Source organism: Lagopus leucura, unplaced genomic scaffold (assembly GCF_019238085.1).
Source record: "Lagopus leucura isolate 7727_CA_CO unplaced genomic scaffold, USGS_WTPT01 Super-Scaffold_100043, whole genome shotgun sequence".
In the NCBI taxonomy this organism is placed as follows: Eukaryota; Metazoa; Chordata; class Aves; order Galliformes; family Phasianidae; genus Lagopus; species Lagopus leucura.
This window is the reverse complement of record NW_024962290.1, coordinates 2,019,532-2,033,396: the sequence shown is the minus strand read 5'-3', so window position 1 is coordinate 2,033,396 and position 13,865 is coordinate 2,019,532. Positions and strand designations below refer to the sequence as shown.

Here is a 13,865-nt window from a genome sequence, read left to right as displayed (position 1 = left end):
AAGATGGCGGCGCCCACTGAGGGCCGGTTCCGCACCCGCGACGTGCTGCTGCCCGGCGGCCCGCCTGATTTCGGCTCGCTGCTGCTGTCGCCGCCGGTGCTGGCGGGACTGGAGGCGGCTGGGTTCCACAGGCCGTCGCCCGTCCAGCTGAAGGCCATCCCGCTGGGGCGCTGCGGGCTGGGTGAGTGGGGGGCCGCGCGGGGTCGGGAGCGGGGCGGAAGGAGCGGTGCTCCCTAACGTGTGTGGGCTCCTTCCAGATCTCATCGTGCAGGCAAAGTCCGGAACCGGTAAAACGTGCGTTTTCTCCACCATCGCCTTGGACGCACTGTTGCTTGACAGCACGGTCACTCAGGTGAGCCCCAGTGACAGAATCACAGAATGGCCTGGTTTGGAAGGGACCTCGAGGATCACAAGCTCCAACCCCCTGCCACATGCAGGGCCACCAGCCTCTCCATTTCATAGCAGCCCAGGCTGCCCAGGGCCCCATCCAATCTGGCCTTGAACACCTCCAGGGATGCACGGGGCATCCACAGCCTTTCTGGGCAGCTGTTCCAGCACCTCACCACTCTCATAGGAAAGAACTTCCCCCTGACATCCAACCTCAATCTTCCCTCCCTCAACTTCAAACAATTTCCCTTTGTCCTGTTGTTATCAACCCTTTCAAAGAATTGATTCCCCTCCTGTTTGCAGGCTCCCTTTAGGTACTGAGGGCTGCAACCTTCTTTTCTCCAGACTGAACAAGCCCAGCTCCCTCAGCCTGTCTTTTTGGAGAAGTGCTCCCATCCTCTGATCATCTTTGTGGCTTCTCTGGACCCTCTCTAGCAGCTCTCTGTCTTTCTTGAACTGGGATAAGTGTCTGGTCACTTATTAGCATATAACCAGCAGTGTTTGAAATGTAAGCACCTCCCTGATGAGGACAGGCTGTGAGAGTGGGGGATTTTCAGCCTGGAGAAGAAATGGCTCCAAAAGGACCATGTAGCAGCCTTCCAGAGCTTGGAGGCTTCATGCAGGAAAGCTGGGGAGGGAATTTTTATAAGGGCAGAGGGGAAATGGCTTTAAACTGGAATAGAGAAGATTTAGATCAGATATTAGGAGGAAACGCTTTGCTGTGAGGGTGGTGAGACGCTGGAACAGGTTGCTTAGTGAGGCTGTGGATGTTCCCTCCCTGGAATGGGGCTGTAAGCAACCTGGGCTAGTGGAAATGTCCCTGCTGATAGCAGGGGGTTGATAAGATGATCTTAAAGGTCCCTTCCAACCCAAACCATCCTATGATTCTAAATCATCACAACTTGATGCGCTTCAATCTTACAAACTGTTGCGTGGCTTTCAAATACAGCTGTTTGTTACTCACAGGTTCTTATCTTGGCTCCCACACGAGAGATCGCTGTGCAGATTCATGCTGTTATCACAACAATTGGGATAAAGATGGAAGGTTTGGAATGCCATGTCTTCATTGGAGGGACTCCTTTGAGCCAGGACAAAGTCAGACTGAAGAAATGCCACATAGCAGTTGGCTCTCCAGGTATGGGCATGTTGCACTTTGCTTCACTGGATGCTGTCTGATACCTGATGGTACAATGGTTGGTACTTCTGAAATCTGGATTCCGTTGGAACTCTCTTTTACTACTAAAAAAGGGGCAGTGCCAAAAACGTTCAGACTAAGATGGTGTTTTCAGTGAGAGATTATTCTAAACACGGATTTTTTTTTTAAAGGATGCTAAAATTAATTTTAAAAGGTGACTGTTGAGAACCAGTCCTTAGTTAATAGCAAGTTAGATTCTCTTTAGCTTAAACTTGGAGTTAATATTTGAGAAGCTCACTTTGCTTTTTTCTTTATATCTAGGTCGAATAAAACAGCTCATAGAGTTGGACTACTTGAACACGGCCAGTATTCGGCTCTTCATTCTTGATGAAGCAGACAAGCTTCTGGAAGAAGGCAGCTTTCAGGAGCAAATCAAGTAAGAAAAGTGCTTACCCATTGTATTGATTTGCAGATTAGATCAATTTTTGTTAGTCATTCCCATTTTTGTCTCTCACAGTTGGATTTACTCTTCGCTGCCAGCCAATAAACAGATGCTTGCTGTTTCAGCTACTTACCCTGAGTCATTAGCTAATGCATTGACAATGTACATGAGAGAGCCAACGTTTGTGAGGCTGAATCCCACTGACCCAAGTCTCATTGGTGAGTTGTTCATTGATTGTGTTGTCAATAGATTGTGAACGGTGTACTGAGACCAAAGCATGCCTTCACAATTTTCAGATTCTTTGTGTTTCTTTCTTTTAAGAAAAGACATGCTGTGTAACATTTTATTTGGTGGATGTGTTTGCATTTGAAAGTCTTTGTCAGCATGTCACAGCAGCTGAAACAGCAGCCTAGCCTTTTTTCTTCTTATGGAAATCCTTAATTTGATGTCTTGGTTTCATGCTCAGGGTTGAAGCAGTATTACAAAATTGTGAATTCCCATCCACTTCCACATAAAACATTTGAGGAAAAAACCCAGCACCTGCAAGAGTTGTTCAGCAAGATTCCATTTAATCAAGCGTTAGTCTTCTCAAATTTGCATAGCAGGTAATAAATCCATTCAAGGATAAATTTCTGTATTTTTTTTTTTTAACACTTTTTATAAAGGTCTCAAAGCAATATGCAAATTTCTGAAGTACAGAGCTGGAATGTTGAAATAGCCTGAAATGTCAACAGTAAAACTTCAGCACAGAAGTACCTCGTACATTAGATGACAGTGAGTCCTATTATCTGTTACTCCTGTCCATTTATAAATATGGCCATAAAATGGTAGTGGAATCTTTGCCTATAAAGAACAGTGTTGTATTAAATGCATGTGGGCTGTCATATGTGCACTCTTAATTACTGTTTTTATTGTGTATATTCTATTAGGGCTCAACATCTAGCTGAAATACTAACATCCAGAGGCTTTCCTGCTGAGTGCATTTCAGGTAAGCCTGCCCAGAGCTCTGTTGGTTGAAATTGTGTGTAAAAATGACCTGACATAAGAAAATACCTCTTGATCTTAAAAGCTTGATTTGCATGGCCTCTGCTGAAATAGTAAGAATAGCATTAGGGTCTCTAAGGATTCCATGTTAAATTTCTGCATTGATGAAGCTTGCAGCCCTCTAGTTTGTTTGAAAATCACGTAATGAATACTTGGGCAAGTGTTGCCCTGTGTGAAGGGTGAAGCTGTATTTGCAGCTCGAAGCTGTATTTTTTGGGAATGCAGATATTGAACTTAAAACTATTTCTGTTTTCTCTGTAAAAAGCTAGCAGCTAGCTTGTAGTGTTCATTAGAAATCTTCCTTTCAATTTTTAGCTCAACAGCTTTTCATGCCTTATGGGGTGGTGATGTAAAAATTGGTCTGAAGTCTGTGTTATTCAGATGGTTTAAGTATCTGTAATGGTTTCTTTTTTAAAATGAGCAAAATGGGTAATTTTAATGTATTTTCAAACTTGTCCTGCTTATTGTATTTACTCATTTAGAATTGATGTTTGAGGAAGTTTCTCCCAAGCTTGCCTCTCATGTCGTCTATAGTTTATACAGTTTTCCAGGAGTTTTAGAGGCATAAAACTGTTGAACATGGAAGTTGTTTCTGTTTTCTTTTCCCCTAGGCAGCATGAATCAAAGCCAGCGGCTCGATGCTATGGCTAAACTAAAGCAATTCCATTGTAGAGTTCTGATTTCCACAGACTTGGTGAGTTACTATCTCACTGTACCTGACTGTTGCAAATACACCCATTTCAGAGAATTAATTTGACTAGAACATAAACGTGCTATTGAAGCATTTGATTTGAGCACTGCTCAAGTTTGAAACCTAGTTGTCATCTGCTATCTTTCTGTTTCAAAAACCAGTTGTAATTTTGCTGTTGAATGGCAGAAGTTTGCAGAGATTTCAGAGGAGTAGAGGTGTGTTTACTTTGGATGGGAGCTGTGGGAAAAATCAGGCTTTCCTTAATGCAGTGTACTCACAGTACAACTTCAAACAGAGCAGTGGTTATGTTTGAAGTACTCAGCCTTGTTTTTTTTCGGCTGTTGGTGTATTTCAGTTGGTTGTTGGTGGTTCTATCATGAAAAAAGTTACAGCTTGCTGGCGGGTGTTTTGGTGCTTGCAAGAAACGCGCTTGTTTGTACTGCAGTACAAAAAGAAGTGATCCATAATTTGTACGTTCCAGTGCAGGATGTCTGTTCTCCATGTAAACTCACTGGAAAATTGTAGATGCTCTGTAGTGTGTTGCAACCATTTGAGGTGCTACGTGAGCGGTTGTTCGCGGATGTGTTGCAGTACATAAACATCTTTTCAAGCCCCTGCAGTTATGAATCCCCTTTTGTCTTTGTTTTCTCAAGACATCTCGTGGAATCGATGCTGAAAAAGTGAACCTGGTCATCAATCTGGATGTCCCAGTAGATTGGGAAACGTACATGCATCGTATCGGCAGAGCCGGGCGCTTTGGTAAAAACAGTCACGTGGATTTCTCGAGGTTGCACCAGTTCTTCTGGGTCTAGTTAGGTGATTATACTTCATTTTCTACCACAGGAACTTTAGGCTTATCTGTGACGTACTGCTGCCGTGGAGAGGAGGAAAACATGATGATGAAAATTGCTCAGAAATGTAACCTACGGCTTCTTCCTTTACCTGGTACGTTCTGTCCTGTGAATGCAGCTGTATATTTTTTTCCCTGTTGATTTCTTTCTGCTGTTCATTCAAGACTTCAGGTGGCAGCTGTTTGATGTGAATATTTGCTGAAATTGAAATAACTTTGGAATTCTTATCCTCTGTGCTTGTGACCGCTTGTGTAACTGCTGTAGTAAGCGAAGGAATAGGAAATGTTTGTAGTGCACGTCTGTAGGTGAAGGCAGGAACTTGAAATCCAACTGTTTGTTATGCAGCTACAGAACACCTGGAACTTGAGAAAGTTGGTATTAAGCCTTTCAGCAAGGCTTACAAGGCTGTAAGATAGAATAGAAGGAGACAATAATAGAAACAGCCAAACATTCTCTGCTCTGCTCTGCTAGAAGCTATTCTGCTGGAATTGTAGCATTTCTCCTTCTTAAAATTTTTAAACTTTTTACCTGATTAAAAATGGAAATGAAGAATAGTTCACTAATGCAGTATGTACTGTATTAATTAGCTTCCTGATGCCTCCTGTGAAGAAAGCATTCTGTATATTTGAGCTTTTTCAAGAAGTGAAGGCATTGGTTTGCACTTCTAATTTTGCATATCTTAACATCTTATCTGCGTGTTGCTTCAGTACTCATTTGAATTCTGGAAGGAAAGATGCACTTAATTGAGTGCTTACTTGTTTCCCTTTTGTGCAGAGCCTATTCCTCCTGGAATGATGGATCAGTTTGAAGATGGGGAGGTTGAAGTCAAACCTGTTGTATACACAGGTGCTTCAGTAAATTCTGACACTGTGTGTCTTAAACCAGAAGAACCAGTACTTCAGCCTGTCCAAAATAATTCTGCAGAGGTACCTCAGCCTCATTCTAATCTTCAGGTTGGTAATTCTTCTGTAGAGAAGCCAAAAAATGCTTTGGAACAAAAGCAGGTGAAAAAGTACACAAATTCTGCCAAGGTGGAAAAAAGCAGCAGAAACTCCAAAACCTCCAGCTGCAATAGAAAGCAAAAGAATCAAGTAGAAACTGTCTCCAGAACGGCTGAGCCAAATAGCACAGAGGTTCCAGATGAGGAAGCCTTAAAGAGAAATCTGCCCAAAATTCCATGCTTATCATCTTTCAAAAACCAACAGAACAGTCCTTGGAACTTTTCAGAGCTTGTTGAAGACTATGAATACTTCATTAAAGAAGGGTTGGAGAGAGATGTTGAAATTTTAAGAAGCTATTCAGGCCCAGGAGATCAATGTGAACTCCCCAGAAATGGCGGTATAGAGTGGAAAGAGGTGGAACATAATAGGGACACGGTAGCAAACGACGTTCTGTCTGATGACAGTGATGCTTCATGCAGTTCAAGGGCTTCCTCTCACAGTAGTGGAAGTAACTCATGCTTCGAAGCATTTTCAGACAGGCAGGCTAAAAATGCTGTCCCCACCACCTGTCAGGGTCTTACAGGCTTTTGTCCCACACCAGGGAAGCTGAAGGAGCAATCACAAGTCCCAAAGCAAAATCAGGTGAAAAAGAAAGCTCTGAAACAAAATGCCAAAGAAAAGAAAAAACATTCCCATCAGTACCCTAATCCTGTCCCAAGAAAGACTGGAGATGGGTCCTCCTGTGGCTCTTGGGATGATGGTGTTCCTGGCTTTCCTCACGAGGCATGGAGTTACGAAGACTACTGGAAATCTTACTATCAAGCATGGCAGAACTACTATGCTGCAGTTTCTCACTTTCACTACAGGAAAAGTTACAGACACTTGATGTGGATGAATGCTTATGTCAACTCGGTCTACTTTCAGGAACTGCTGGAAAGTGGTGATTAATGTACTGACATTGTTTGAGTGAAGTAAACTGCTGCCTTTTTCATGAGCAGGATGTGTCTAGGTAAATGTTTTATATGCATTCCAGCAGTGGTGTTACAAGTTGTTAATAAAATGAAATGGCAGACAACTAAATGTTCAGTTGCAGTCTTTAAAATAGTAAGGAAACAAAAGGCAAGTCAGTTGCTTCCATGTAGGAAACCTCAGTAAGGAGAAAATGTGAAACAAGCCCAGCTTTCTCTACTTGATTTTCTTCCCTGTGACTTTTGGCTGAAGATGAATTCACAGTGAAGCTACCGAAGCTGCTTATTGTCAGAGATCATCCTCTTGTCTGTAATTCTTAACCAGAGGGCACTGGTAATGTACCAGTTGATATTGGCAGACTAAAACCTGCATCTCAATACCTGTATTGCTAATTTAAGTGCAGTTAATTGGCACTGCTTAAATAACATTTCTAGAGCTAGTTAAATGGCAAACTGTGCAGTCTGGGATGGTTTAATTATGTATGAGGTGTGCAGCTCCTGTAACTGGCTTTTCCTCAGGGTGCAGCAGTATCAGACTTGCCATGCTTACAGAAAAGCTTTAATTAGAAAGGAAATTACTCGTTAGTTCTAAATCTAATTTGTATTTCCTGTTTTGGTTGCCGTTTTTTTTTTAATGTAGCTGTCTGGAAGCAGGACAAGATGAAAGTAGTGGCTGGCTTAGGCTACTGACACTGGTCTGACTTCACACTCATTTTGGAACTTCATTTTTAGTACGTGTGAGATCACAGAGCCAGATCTCTAGCTAGTTCTATTGATTTTTGCTATGTTCATCAGAGCAGGTGTGTGATTTGTTGCTTTTTTCTTTTCGTGGTCAGAGTAGCATTGATTGGAATTCCTTCAGTGAAAGCTCTATTTCCTACCTGCTATGACTTGCACTTCCAAGGAGGACTTTTTCTTGTATCTGGTGAAATGAATGTCTTCAGGGATACTTGGTTGCTCACCTCTGGCTACTTCCAAATCAATTTTGGGAAATACAATACACATCTGTGAATAAATTTTGTTGCTTGTCAGAGTTCTTAATGTTGCTGCAATAATCCCCTGCAAATCCTGTGGTGTCCCTGGCAGCACTTTGAACCCTTTTGTGTAGTTGTGGATATCTACATTCCAAGCTGTGTCTTATGAACTGTCAGGAGATCCTCAGGATTGCTTTAGCTCATGAGTGGCATAGAAGTCAGAGGGTTAATTAAGAAAGATTCACCTGTTGTTTCTTTTTTCAGTTGGGGAAATGATTCCCCCTTGTGGTGTCTTGCTTTACTGCAGAAGAAAGAATGTAAATGCAGCTGCTGCCTGGGTGTTAGTTTACACAGTAATCATTTTAAATATTGTTTTTTAAAAATGCCTCTAAGCGATTCTTCCTAAGATACTCAAGATGAGAGCAGTGCTGCTTTTTTTTTTTCCAGTTGAAACAAACTGTCCCATCTGAAATACAGCTTGTTAGCCTTGGCCTAACAGGAGCTCCCAAGACCCGAGTGCTTTTGAAAGGAAAGGCATAATGTGTGCTTTTAACTGTTAGCTCAGGATTATTTTTGTTCTTTTCCTTCTTCTGCCATACTCAACTGTACCACAACAAACTACAGCAAGAGGGCTCTCCTGCATTACATCTGCATGATCTGAGTGTTTTGTTCTCGTTTCCAACATGAGGATTGCTGCATGCCTTAGCAATCAAAAGGAGGCAGCTGGTTTTCCCTTAGATATGTGCTTTAATGCTGTCCTACAGCATCTCTTATCTCGCTGTTCTTGTCAACTCTTGCTGAAGTAAGAGCTATTAGTGTTTCATTGCAGCTCACGTTGCTGAGGTCATCACCCAGCACTCTCCAAAGAACCTCCCAACATTCTTTAGAAGAAATCTACGGCATCGTCTTGGTATTTGTGGCACATACTCTGTTTAATCCAGATTGGATACATCAGGTACAGCAGTGGCACAAGACTCAATACTGTAAATGATATACAAGTTTCAACATATGCACTACAATTCCAAAAGAAGACAACAGGAAACTTGGTTCTTCTAGAAAGTTGTTCTCAAATGAAGCTACCTGCAGTTGTATACGGTACATTTTGTATCTGTCCTCTGATGTTTGTAAGCAAAGCCCACTTATAGTACGAAAATAGAAAATAATAAGGTTGAGAGCTTCTCATAACATAAAACTCCTAAAGAAATACTATTGGAATGCCTTATTAATTTATCAAAAATATACCATCACCCGCGTTTTGTCAGATACCTCATTGGTCCGAGGAGCCTTTGGGAGCTCCCAGTCATGGCTGTGACAGAACTGAGAAGAACATGGGATGAGGTGGTGAACTCCTCACCCATGCAGCTGTGTAACCTCCTGTGACTAGCACTAGTTCAAACTGAAGCCAAAAAGAAACACGTGCACACATGTACATATGAAGGTAACAGACTATTGGCTGAGATCAAAACTCAGGAAGGAATTGTCACGAGGTCTTTGTCACCTGGTCTGTTGAATGATCCACCCATGATTTTTTCTGGCACAGTTTTTTTTCCTGCATTCTGGCAATAGTAGCAGTACTTTTCTGTGTGCTTTCTCCAGGTTTCTCTCTGGTGTTTTGGAGGCTTTGTGAACTGAGCTTCATCTATTTATTGTCAGATTGGCAAAGAGAGGTGAGATGACTTCTTCGAGATCGCTTAGTGGTTCATCAAGACAATGAAGAGTAGAACATAGGTTCCTGAGGCTAACTCTCCTGGCTGCAATCAGTATGCACACTGCATTGTGTTTGCTTTTAAAGTTTCCAAAGTATAAAACCTTTGTAAGAGCATTTATAGCATCCATAAACACGAAGGCTACAAACTCAAGTTAGCTACTGCAGTTGCTTAATGTCTTGAAGAAAGTCTTTTTTTAAATGGTTATAATCTTCAATTAGGATAGATTGGTAAATTATGTGGAAGAGGCGTGTTATTTATCTAACATTAAAAGCAGAATAAAGTCTTGAGTTCAAAGCTGTTGCTGTTTGTAAGCCATCCATGACTGCTGACTTTGTAGCTCTGCAGTCATTTGACATAAATAACATTAAAACAAGGGAGGTTGTAACCCAGAAGTTAAAGCTGATTTTGAATGTACCAAGTTCAGTGTGTAACATAGGTAAGATACAGCACATTTATGACCTCTGCACTAAAAAAAGCCAAATACTGGGAGAAACTTTGCTTCCCTTAGCTGATACTGATACACATCTGTCTAATCTGGAATGATAGGTGCTGGTTTGCAGCATATTATCAACTATTTCAGGTTAAGCAAATAGCTTTGATTCAAATTTACTGTTTCTGGAAGCTGTAGAGAAGGATGTAATTCTCTGAGGTTTCTGTTTGAATTACATATTACTTTGTCCCACACTAAAGCCCTGGGTGTTACTTAGTTTACCTTTTTCCCATTATGTTTGTACAATGATAATTACTGACATAAAAAAGGCAGCTTTCTCACCCTCTGGAAAGGAGAATAATTTTAAAAGATATGAAAGAGTATAATGGTAATAAAGGAAGGGAGAATAAGAACTATGGCTGAACAGCAAGGGAAAAAACTTTGCCATTGAAATGCATTAGTCTGGAATAAGCTTTGCAGGAAAGCAGTGGGAGCCCTTTTCATGGAGAATTTGAGATGTGCAGAAAGCAGGGTGATGTATTGCAGTGAAGGATCTTCTGCTAGTGGGGATTTTAAAGGAAAAATTGGATTTTGGAATGAATAGATGGAAGTTAAAGCCCAGATGGGGAAGGTGCTGCTCATCGTTCTTTGCCAGTTGGGTGTATTTCCTCCTATCAGCAGTGCAGTGCCAGGTGGGGTGAGGGTGAACCTATAGAATATGCTGAATATCTGTGGAAATACTTTTCCCTCAAAAGATGGTTTTGAAAAGAAGCTAAATGCTTGGACAAAGGTGTTGCTTCTTTAATATTTTTAGTATTGCTTTACAAAAGACTGAAAAAACAATCCCCTTCCGCTTGCTTTATGTGCAAATGATTTGTTTTTATCTTCTTTTTTTCTCATGAAGAAAGAAAAACTGTAAAGATTTGCAAGAAATTAGAGGGGGAGGGGTAAGGTTTTCCCAATGAACTGCTAATATTCTGCTGCCTTTTTGCTGAGCAACTGATCAGGCTGTGTTGTACCTTTCAGAAAGGTATCAGGGCTGGAACCTATCTGTGTTTCTGGATACTTCTCCCGGAGGCAGCCCACAACTGAAGACCCCCCCTTTCCATAAGCATCAGGAATGCAGGGGTATGTGCTTCTTTTTTTGGTATCCATAGCAGTGTATGTGTTTGGCCCTGGGCATGCATGGTAGTGGGGAGAGCAATGCAGGTAAGGCAGGGCAATAATGGGAACCACTGGAGAGAATGGCCCGAGTCCTGCTAAAGTTCTGGTCTAGGAATGTACAGGATTGACTTGGCTTTGTCACAGCAATGCTTTATATGTTGCTATTTAAAGCCTACGAAGAGCCCTGCAGTTCAGTGAAGCTAATTGCTTCCTTACACTGTAGGAAAAAGTAGCTGTTGTACAGTTCCCCTGCTCTCGTGTGCAAATGCCTCTTCCCTGTGTTTCATTTGAGGGATGTTATGCCATGCCCTACCAACCACTGATATGCTGGCAATAGATTCATGTCTTTGCTGTTTCAATGAATGCACAGTGCTCCCATAATGAGGATATAGCTGCGCTGGGCAATCCAGGGAGGTTTTGTACAAGCATGTTTTTAAGTGCTTTTGGAAGCATTACTCATTCTACTTCAAATCAGTCTATAAAGGGAGCTAATGTCTCAATTAAAAAATATTTTTAGTCCTATTCCTCTAGGCTCAGACTTCATTCTGTCTGTCTTTGTCCTCTGAAAGTCTGTGCTGAGTACTGTCTGTGTTGGGCAGCATGTGCTGAGTTAATGGTAGAAGAGGCAAGACAAATCTTTTTGAGCAAGGATGGTGCTGCCTTCAACTGGGACCTAGCAGCCAGCCAGAAACCCAAGGGCTGGCTTTCCTCTTCCTGATTTTGCCTCTTTAAAATGTTGGGTTTTTTTTTTGGAAAGCATTTGATTGATAACCATGAAATCCACCAACTGTGCTTTAGGCAGGGGTTGCTGTGATTGCTATTTACAGATCAAGAAATGGGTGAACAGAGTGTCCCATTTACCACCCCGTGGTAAAGCAAGAAAAAGAAAGGCAGCACTGAGAATCCTTGCTGAGTTCCTGTCTCTTTGCAATTGTTTACTCCTGTGCATTGGAAGGAACACTGTGCCCTGTCAGCATGGTGGCACTGAGTGCTCATTCTGTGCCAGTGTAAATGAGATTGCGAGGTGGAAAGTGGTGGAGAGCGAGGCCTCTGATCTACAAGGCTGAGGGTGTTCAGATGGGGAGCAGATATGATGACAAATAATGAAATTCGATAAAGCAAAGGAAGATTAAATTAAAACATCAAGAAAAATTCAATAACGGTAAGATTAACTGCAGTATAACCTCCTACAGGAAGCAGCGAAGGCAGAGCACTTTAATCATTTAAAACAGGACTAAAGGTAGTTTTGGGTAACATATTACAGCACTGGGGTCAATGGCTATAAGCTGATGCAGCTACTGAAGGCTTTGCCACAGCCCTAATATTCCTAGAATGTTGTAGGTTCCTAAGGAGGGTATTGAGTTAATGCACGAGCCCTCTACTCCATAGACTAGCAGGTTAGGAGTGCTAACAAAGCAGAATGCTAGCTTGTCTGTTTAAGTCAGCACGTAGGTCTATTTATCTATACATGTATGTGTCTGCACTTATTTATACGTGTATGTGTGTATATGTGTATATAAATATTACGTCAGGATAGATTATGAGAGATGTTAAAAACCAAAAAAGGCATCCCTTTGCTGAAACAGCCTCAAAGGTGCTCGGAGCAGCAAGCTCTGTAGTGCTGGTAAAATCACTGCTCAGAAACAAGATAGTTGAAGTCTATTCTATTGCAGGCTGCTGGGGACTGGGTCGGTTGCCATCTGTGGATGTGTGGATAGGGCCTTGAAGGACGTTTGTGCATAACAATAATTAGCCAGGCAGTGGATGACAGGTGGGAGGGGATCGGGGGTGCTTCATGCTTTGTGTGGAAAAGGGACTTGGGAAAGGCAGAATGGAAGAAAAGAACTGTTGTTATTCTTAGAGGGGAAAATGAGTCGTGATTTGGGACCATGTATTTCCTGATAACAAAACATTCCTAGAAAGAGCTTAGAAAGAGGGGCTAGGACTGACTGCACCTTAGCTAACTGTATTAGCTTCCTATTAGGGGGCAGTACCACACCGTGTTACAGGGTTTGGTTGCCTAGAAGTACATGAATTTTCTCAAACCAACTGTAGAATTGCAAAAAGAAAATGCTGTCTGTAACGCTTCTTATCAAATACTTTTCCAAAATCCAGTGCTGCTCCCACTCCTGTGCTGGGAATGGGTAACTAAAATTGCTAACCTAGTCTACCCCCAAAATCAGTGCAACCCAGAAGTCACTGATGAGACAACTGGAGCACCTAGACTGTGAAAAAGCCAAATACCTCTCCATCCATGCAAGATATTTGGCTTTGGGGTTAATTATTATCAAGTTTAGATCCAGACGTTATTTGGCTACTATTTACAATGGGTTGTATGTTCAGTGCTAGCAAAGAAATTCAGTATACAGAAAACAGAAATGCATGGGCATACATTACAAGAAACCTCTGTCAGACTTGATGCAGCTGAGTTCAGTGTTTTCCCATTCTTTGCCATTTGTGTGTACAGTATTAAAAAAAAAAAAACTATTTTTTTTTCCTTTTTAAAAATACAGAACTGGTAGTCTAGTCACATCTTACAAGTAAGTGATAACAAAAATAGAAAGCAGATACCCATGTGGGACTAAAACTCTACTGCAGCCTGTCCTTGTTGTTGTCGTTGATTCTTTTCACAAATATGTTTTCACACACAATAATTAGCAGACAAACACACTGGTTGCAATTGCACTGTATTGACTTAAAAGGCGGATACAAAAGTGTCTAAATAAAGAATGCCATCCAGGGTGAAATAGTTGTGTGTGTGTGTGCACGTATGTGCTGGCACATGCTTGTGTTTTCCTACTGTGCACCCAGTGATGACAACATGCTCTGCCCTTTGAAATGCAGTGTTGCTCTGACGTGGCTCTGCTGCACACTCACACACACACACACGCACAGGGATGGGAATAGGTTTCAGTGACAGGTGGCTTCTTTGTCTAAATCTTTTCCTATAAAAGAAAAAAAAAGTGAAGTTTTGGTTGGCTTAAAGGTTCTGCTCCATGAAGAAAAAAAAAAAATCACAAAATCCATTGTTTTTTTCACCTTTTTCAGTCATTTCCTCATGAATAAATATTATCCATTAAAAACCTTTAAAAAGGTGCTGCGATACACAGTGTTATATTTCTATTTTCT

General features: G+C 41.6%; 1 protein-coding gene across 1 annotated transcript; it reads left to right on the top strand.

Moving 5' to 3' along the window:
• Positions 1-6,571, top strand: DDX20 (DEAD-box helicase 20). Its single transcript, XM_042884428.1, has 11 exons — positions 1-181; positions 258-352; positions 1,354-1,522; positions 1,844-1,958; positions 2,040-2,182; positions 2,431-2,569; positions 2,894-2,952; positions 3,620-3,702; positions 4,353-4,458; positions 4,543-4,644; positions 5,325-6,571. Exons 1-11 carry the CDS (start codon positions 4-6, stop codon positions 6,437-6,439), a joined length of 2,304 nt encoding a protein of 767 aa, XP_042740362.1. The 5' UTR covers positions 1-3; the 3' UTR covers positions 6,440-6,571.
• The last annotated feature ends 7,294 nt before the right edge of the window (positions 6,572-13,865 follow it).

Excerpts from the sequence above, each read along its gene's own strand:
- DDX20 (XM_042884428.1), top strand. The coding sequence starts at position 4 with ATGGCGGCGCCCACTGAGGGCCGGTTCCGCACCCGCGACGTGCTGCTG. Across the intron at positions 1,523-1,843 it reads CATAGCAGTTGGCTCTCCAG|GTCGAATAAAACAGCTCATA; the intron begins GTATGGGCATGT and ends CTTTATATCTAG. Across the intron at positions 3,703-4,352 it reads TTCTGATTTCCACAGACTTG|ACATCTCGTGGAATCGATGC; the intron begins GTGAGTTACTAT and ends TGTTTTCTCAAG.